The sequence below is a fragment of the Ovis aries genome, chromosome X (assembly GCF_016772045.2).
Source record: "Ovis aries strain OAR_USU_Benz2616 breed Rambouillet chromosome X, ARS-UI_Ramb_v3.0, whole genome shotgun sequence".
Lineage (NCBI taxonomy): Eukaryota > Metazoa > Chordata > Mammalia > Artiodactyla > Bovidae > Ovis > Ovis aries.
In genome coordinates, this window is record NC_056080.1 from 80,778,611 (window position 1) to 80,786,294 (window position 7,684).

Consider the following 7,684-nt stretch of genomic DNA (forward strand, 5'->3'; position numbering starts at 1 on the left):
GCCCGGCGGGGCTGAGCACTCATAGCTAGCTGCTGTCTCCCCTACCAGGCAGACAGTCAGCACCTCTTGTGTGTGTCCACTTCTGGGACAGAGACGCTTCCTGGACAAGAGGGTAGTGATGCTTCCCTGAACAGTGGAGGTGAGCCGGGCCTCTAGATGGCTTTGGGCCAAGCTGCAAGGGGACTTCAGGACCCTGGCCAGGGAGGGTGGGGGTGGGGAGGCTCTTGGAGAAGATTCTAGAATCAGGCCCTCTTAACCTCCTGCTGATGAAGCCATGTCCAGGATGTGGGCTCTGAGGGCTCCATGCACCCTGGAGTGCCAGCGTGTACAGGCAGCTGAGATCCAGGAGAGAGGGAAGGAGGGAGGGCGGTGGAGGCAAGTGGGCTTGAATGAGATTCATTTATTATGTTCAGGTCCAAACCAGCACCGTACCAGGCTGGGCCATCTACTGAGTGAAGGGGCCTCGGCAGTCAATGGGATGTGGGCACATCTGAAGCAGCAGGGTCTTCTAGAACTTTCTTTCAGTGGTGCATCAATCCATCAGAGCTGGGCCTAGGCTCCTGCCACCTCCAGTCCCCCAAGAGAAGGGGGCGGGGAAGGCTGGCAGTGGGGCTAGGCAGACTCCCCCTCCCCCTGCTGGGGCTCGAGGACCACGCTATGGTAGGCCCGGATGCAGGAGAAGGCAGTGGGTGGGATGCGGCGCCGGTCAATAAGGTTGTTCTCCAGGTGCGTGGAGATGAGGTTGGAGTCCTGGGCCACACGTGTGTCACAGATGGAATTCAGGGGCACGTGTCTGTGGAGGAGGGGTTGCAGGAGGAGCCGAGACCCATGAAAGGAGAGTCAGGCATCAGGTAGAGGAAAGAAAGCATGGCCCCACAGTGGATGGTGGGGACACCAAGGCACAGACACCAGGCCCAGGGTGAAGGGTCACCTGGCTACTTGGGGCTCCGAACTTCTCCTGCCCTCCCCTGGCCCAGATTCTTCTACCAGCCTCTGGGCATGGCCTCCAATCACAGCAATCAAGATGGGCCCATGGAAGCAGGGAAGGATGACCCCACAGTCCTGCCGCCGGCCTCTGGGGCCCCTGGGTGATGAGTCCACAGGCCAGAACATCTGGCCAGCCTGCCAGGCGGGGTCTCTGGGTCTCAGTGGAGCTGCCTCCCTCCCGGACTGGAGGTGGGGACAGGCCAGGGCGGGGTGGGGTGAGGGAACAGCGGGATGCAGCCCTACCTGATCTTGTTGTGGCTCAGACGCAGCACCTGCAGCGCCCGGAGGCCCAGGAGACCTCTTGGGACGGCCTGCAGCTGGTTGTGGTCTAGGATCAGCTCAGCCAGGGAGGCCTGCAGGCCCAGGAAGGACACGCTGTCGATGCCGTCCTCGCGCAGGCTGTTATGGGCCAGGTGCAGGGTCTCCAGGCCGGGCTTCATGTGCGCGAACACGTAGCCGGGGATGCGCTCAATGCTGTTGTGGTGCAGTGTCAGGTGGCGAAGGCCCCGGGGCAGGAAGGAGGGCACGTGCACCAGCTGGTTGTAGGACAGGTCGAGGGCCTCCAGCTTCCTGGGGTGCAGTAGGGGAGCTATAGTCGGTGGCCCCTGGTCCAAGCCCCAGAGGAGGGTGGGGACTTGCTTCAAGATGGCAGCTGCCACCAAGTCTCCCAACAGCTGGGGAGGGCCAGGCCCTGTCTGGCTTGTGTGCCCTCTGTCCACGAAGGCTGGGAAAAGGTCTACGGGGTCCTCCCTTGCTCACTGCAGAGCTAGTGAGGCTGGCCCTTGGGGCAGAGATGGAAGACCCTTTCCTTTCCCTTTCCTTTCCCTCCCTCCTAAGCCCGAGCGGAGGGGCCAGTGGTCTGGGCCAAGAGCTATCTCCCTGGTAGTCCCCACGCTGCACTTTCTCGACCTCTTGGCCCTACCCAGGCTGAAGGCAAGCTGAAGACTGATGGGGAGGGAAAATAGGAGCACAGGGTGGTGATGCTTCTGGAACAGATTGGGGCAAGGCAAGTGGCTTCTCTCACTGATATCCCCCCTCACCCAGCCCCTGTGGGTGGGGTCAGCTCTTTGGCCTTGGGGTGGATGCCATCCTCCATCCAAAGCAGGTGGGTCACTGGTGCCTCCTAAGCCTGCCGAGCCAGCAGCCCCCTCTCTGTCTACCAGCCGGAGAAAAACTGGCCAGCACCGGCCTAGGCTTGACTGGCCGCCAGCCCCCTGCCCAGGCCCCGTGGCAGGAGTAGAACACGGCTGGGCGGCCCCTCCCTAGGCTGCTGTCTGCTTTCCTTTGCCCCCTTGGCAAGAGGGGGAGAGGAAAAAGGAATAATTAAACCCAAACGTCCTAGTAACTTTTTCCTGGAACACGAGGGTGCAGGGCGGGAGGCTCTGGTCCCTGAAATGGCGGTCCGGACTCTCAACCCCTCCCTCACCCCACCCCTGCCCTGCCTCTGTTGTCTTCAGACCCCAAGGATTGTCCCTCCCCAGCCCTTTGGCCAGTCCTGGGGTCACATCCTGACTCTTTAGGCAGTGCCTGTAAAGGCCCTGTCTGTTCCCCAGCCCCTCCTGCTGGTGACCTGACTCAGCCATCCAAATGAGATCATAGGGACTCATCCTGGACTCTTCTTCCTATAGTGGGGTGACTAGTGTCCCCCAAAGATATGGCTTCCCAGAACCCGTGTATGTGACCTGATTTGGCCAAAAGGTCTTTGTAGATGTGAGTGAGTGAAGGATCTTGGGATGATATCATCCTGCTTTACGATGGGCAGGAAATACAATGGGAGGTGGTCTTATAAGACAGAAGAGGAGAGACAGACACAGAGGGGAAGCCAGGTGAAAAATGCAGAGACTGCAGTGATGTGGCCACAAGCCAAGTGGCACCTGGAGCCCCCTGAAACTGGAAGAGGCAGAAGATATCCTACCCTGGAGGGAACACGGCCCTGCCACACCTTGATTTTGGATCTCTGACCTCCAGAACTACAAGAACAGAGCTCTTTGTTGTTTTAAGCTACCCTCCTTGTGGTACTTACTTATGGCTGCCCCAGGAAGTTCACAGGCCTTTTTCCTGTGGCTGCCATCTCTTCCATGCCCCTTCCTGCCCCCATTGCTTCCTAGCTAAACCCAGCATGGGGACAGCTTGCAGCACCTAGACTGCCCTCCCTCTGGGCACGGGCAGAGGAGGGATTTTGTGGCCTTGGGAGTTCTGTCGGGTGGGAAGGCCAGACGGAAATCTTGGAGGAGCAGGTGGTGACTGAGGGCCCAGGCCACCCTGAACCCTGGGCAAGGACCCAGGTGACCCAGGTGACCCACCAGGCCCCGTGAAGTCTCTCTGCCTTCCCTCATAACTCTCTGCTTCCTTTGTGAGCATCCTCTATCTCTGTGCTCATGGGGGCAGAACTTGGCCAGTGCCAGGGCTACCACAGTACTCACGGAAGATTGATCCAAGCACGGGGTGCCAGTCGGTCCTCCTGGAGCCGGTTGTTGCTGAGAACCAGCACACTGAGGCTGTGGCTGTGGTTCAGTGTGCCCTCTCTAACCTCCTCGATGACATTTGTGCCCAAGTGCAGCTCCTAGGGCCAGGGTTCAGGGTAAGCAAGTCCACCCACCACTCAGTGGTGGCCTAGCCCAGCTCCTTGCCCCCTTCCACTAGATCCCACTGTCTCTGCCCCTCTCAGGGATGTGGCCAGCTGTACAAAAGATCCCAGTTGACACCTGCAAGCTGTACCATGACTCTTCAGAGTCCCGCAAGACACAGGCTCAGAGGGCATTCCAAGCACCAGGGATCATGAGGCCCAGAGAGGGCATGAGCCTTGTTCAGGGACACCTGGCAGGTCCACAATGGTCCTCAAGGCTCAATTTTGGACTCCAGGAAGGTTTCATCAGGCGGAGGAAAGGCTCTTTGGTGCTGAGGCCTTGTGGGTTTAGCATCAAAATTGCCCCCTCAGGCAGCTGGCTCAGCTGTTGCGGGCAGACACTCCAGTCTTTTGGCCACAGCTTTACCCTTGTGGCTCAGTTGGTAAAGAATCAACTTGCAATGTGGGAGACCTGGGTTCGATCCCTGGGTTGGGAAGATCCCCTGGAGAAGAAAAAGGCTACCCAGTCCAGTATTCTTGCCTGGAGAAGTCCATGGACTCTATAATCCATGGGGTCGCAAAGATTTGGACACGACTGAGTGACTCTCACTTCCAGGGATTCTCTGGTGGCTCAGACAGTAAAGCATCTTCCTATAATGCAGGAGACCCAGGTTCGATCCCTGGGTTGGGAAGATTCCCTGGAGAAGGAAATGGCAACCCACTCCAGTACTCTTTGCCTAGAAAATTCCATGGATGGAGGAGCCTGGTGGGCCACAGTCTCTGGGGTTGCAAAGAGTCGGACTCAACTGAATGACTTCACTTCCCTTTGCCTCTCGTGGCCTCAGGGCTCGTAGTTACCTGCAGGGAGGCTGGCAGGCCGGGCGGGATGGTCCGAAGCTGGTTCCGGTCCAGCCTCAGGTACAGCAGGCTGCGCAGGGGCTGGAAGGCTAGGGGGGAGATGTTTCCGTCATGTAGCCGGTTCCCTTCTACCTCCAGTGTCAGCAGCTGGCTGAGACCTGTGGCAGCAGGCCGAGGGGACAGGTGAACTGACTGCCGAGCTCAGAAGGCTGGCTGGGAGCTGCCCACCTTAGGTCCAGAGACACCCCCCTGGCCCTGGAGGCCAGGGCCACCTTTCTGGGTTGGTGCTCCCCATCTGTCCCCCGGGAGGCTGCCTTGGGTGGAGCCTCTGCTTGGCCCCTCCCCCTGGCCCCTCCCCCTGGGGCCTGTTCACACCCCGGAAGCTGCTGTACTCCAGGCCCTGAAGAAGGTTGTCATTGAGTTTGAGCTCCTGCAGGGAAGTGGGCAAGGCTGGCACCGTGGACAGCAAGTTCCCATCCAAGTTCAGCCGCTTCAGCCGCGTCAGATTCTAGGAGGTTAGAGGAGAAGACCAAGCTAAAAGACTGGGGTGCCACTGGCTGGGGCTGGGCCATCCAGGTGTGGCCTTAGGCTCGTCCTTCCCACAGACACCCTGGTTGGGTTGCATCATGGCTTCCTGGTTCCCTCTTGGACCAGGCTTGTCTGGAGATTTCTAGAACTCTACTCAGGTTCTCCCAAGAGTGCTGGTCCCTTGGGGGACCTCAGGATCTGTGTTGGCCTCCATGCTCCCGGCTATGGACCATGTCACCCTAAATCACTGATGCCCCTGGCACTGGCCCCCCTAGGAGACCAAGATGAGGGGCTGCTGTGTACCTTGAAGGCATGGGGGTGCAGGCCAAGGGCATCCAGCTTATTCTTGCTCAAGTCGAGCCACTCCAGGTTGGGTAGTCCCAGGAACGTGTGGGCTGGGATCTTGGCAATTTCGTTCTCTGCACACACACAAGGCAGCCATTTTCCCGGCTCCTCCATCCCCCTCCACTCTGCCACTCCGTACCTCCTCCACACAGGCCAGAGGCCGCAGTGACAGACTCCTTGAAGGAGCTGGCTCTTCTGATTGACACAGTCAGAGCCTCTCAGGTCAGAGGGGTGGTGAGTCGTCCCCAGGCGTGGCGGGGTGGCAGCCATGGGGACCAAAGACCAACTGCGGTGGACACCTAAGTGTATGTCCTTCTATCCCTGCCATGGGAGTAGGTGTGGGAAAGCGGGCCCACCCACCTGCCAAGTAAAGCGTGGTCAGGGCAGGGTCGGACAGGGCAGGGACACGTTTCATCTTGACATTGCTGCAGGCAATGGCCGCCTGGGCCAGGAGGCAGGAAGCTGGCAGGGAGGGCATGATCCACTTCACAGTGCCTGGGCCTATAGGCCCAGGGCTCTGCCCTCGCCTGCTTCCAGCTCTTTTCCACCCATGACCTGTGGTCTCCGAGGTGTTGCTGCCCCCTTCGCCTCGGCTATGATCCTTCTTACACCAGCCTGCTGGCCTGGGTTGCTGGGGGGCCCCTGGAGGATAAGAGAAGAGGCCTCAGCCTGCTCACATGGCAACAAGGCCCCACTGAGGAGCAAGGTCTTTCCCGGGGCTCCCCAGACCTGCTAGTGACTCAGCCAGCTGTACCAGAAAAACAGGCCATTGGGCCTCCTGCCCTCAGCACCAAGGGCAAAGGCCCAAATTGGGGCCCTAAGGCTGGGGTAGAAGATCTGCCTGGGGAGGGTTACCCTCTTGCCTTGCAGATGGGGGCACTCAGCTTGGGCACTCTGAGAGCAGGTGGGGGGTCTCAGTGGGTGGGGGTGTCAGTGTGATTGGGCTATGTGTCTGAAGCCAGTCCTCACCTTTGGGGGACCTCTGGGGTTTTGGGCCCCTTTTCTTGGTTTCCCGGCCTCCGACCTGCCTACCCTGGCCCTTCTTGGCAACCATGGCACCCTCTTGGGCTTGGGGGGTTCTTGCCACCCCAGGCCTGGCTATATCTGTGGCCTGGGGGTGGACCTGCATGGTGCTGGCCCCATGGTTGTGGCCCTGTTTGTTCTCCCAGGTTGCTTGCTGTGTCGACCTCCTCTGGGTCAGCCTGGGTCTGGCGAGGACCTTCCAGCGAGGGACTGTGGGCTGGGTGGAGGCTCTGGGGGCTCTCTCCTTGGAGGTGGGCCGCAGCGGTGGCCTGTCCAGCTGCCCGTTGTCAGGCCTGTCCAGGCTCCCGTTCGTGAGCATGGGTCGCACTTGACCTGCAGAAGGAGCCAGTTTGGGGTGGGGTGGCTGGGACCCCTGTGTGCCTGGGAGGCAGCACCTCCTTCCCGAGGAGGGAGATAAGCCGTTGGCCTGCCTGTCTCTCTCCTGTATTTCCCCAGGCCTCACTTCTGCCTTTTTTTTCTCTCCTCAGGAGCTCTTGGCCTTCTGTCACCAACCCAAAGCCACCAAGTGTCAGAGATTCCCTGATCTCCGACCTGCATTTTCACGGTGCCAGAGTGGGGGACTCCGATTAGGAGAGAGGTTCTCAATGTGATAAGCAGGCCGTGTCACCCTGCCTGCTTCTCAGAACTCCCAGGGATCCTTCAGGGACAAGGCACCAGCAGGGCCCTTATGAAGGGCCCAGGAGACCTTCAGTTGCCCTATGCAGAGAGGTGGGGCCTGCTCCTGTGTCTCCAGTTCCCTGTGGCTTCTTCCTGGGCAGGGAAGGGTAGGGATCCCGTCTGGGAAGATGAAGGGTCGCTGCCACATGGCACAGTTTGCTCCTGGAGGTGGAGGCCCCAGTGCCTACTGGGAGAGGAGGTGTTGAGGGTGAGGAGAGCCTACAGGCCACTCTGAGGGGCTGTCAGCCATTGCAAAATAGGGATAATAGTCTCCCAATCCAGGCCTCCCCTCCACTGCATCGTGCATGCTTAGTTCCCTCAGTCGTGTCCAACTCTGTGTGACCCCATGCACTCTAGCCCGCCAGGCTCCTCTGTCCATAGAATTCTCCAGGCCAGAATACTGGTGTTGGTTGCCATGCCCTTCTCCAGGGGGATCTTCCCCACCCAGGGATCAAACCCAGGTCTCCTGCATTACAGGTGAATTCTTTACTGCTGAGCAACCCGGGGAAGCCCCTCACGGCATGGTAGCCCCTCCTCAACCAGCACTGACCATGGGCCTGTCCTGCAAGTCCTGCTGTCTGCAGTGGGTAGGGGACTGGGTCCCCTCACGGGCCCCTCCCATCCCACCCCTGGGCCTGGGCGGGGCCTCCACTTCTGGCCTCCCACACTTCTCCTGGTCCCCTTGGTAGGCATTAGGGC

General features: G+C 59.8%; 1 protein-coding gene across 1 annotated transcript; it reads right to left on the reverse strand.

The window, feature by feature from the left end:
- Positions 1 to 380: 380 nt before the first annotated feature.
- Positions 381 to 6,626, reverse strand: LOC114111638 (extracellular matrix protein 2-like). The gene is made up of 8 exons (XM_027963449.2): positions 6,254 to 6,626; positions 5,645 to 5,926; positions 5,243 to 5,358; positions 4,787 to 4,919; positions 4,412 to 4,569; positions 3,411 to 3,550; positions 1,231 to 1,557; positions 381 to 793 (listed from the first exon to the last, which is right to left on the reverse strand). The coding sequence occupies exons 1-8, from the start codon at positions 6,624 to 6,626 to the stop codon at positions 613 to 615; spliced, it is 1,710 nt and encodes a 569-aa protein (XP_027819250.1). The 3' UTR covers positions 381 to 612.
- Positions 6,627 to 7,684: the final 1,058 nt, after the last annotated feature.

Coding starts and splice junctions, on each gene's coding strand:
- LOC114111638 (XM_027963449.2), bottom strand. CDS start 6,626: ATGCTCACGAACGGGAGCCTGGACAGGCCTGACAACGGGCAGCTGGAC. Junction 5,927..6,253: donor ACCCCAGAGGTCCCCCAAAG/GTGAGGACTGGC, acceptor CTTATCCTCCAG/GGGCCCCCCAGCAACCCAGG. Junction 4,570..4,786: donor GGAGTACAGCAGCTTCCGGG/GTGTGAACAGGC, acceptor CTGCTGCCACAG/GTCTCAGCCAGCTGCTGACA.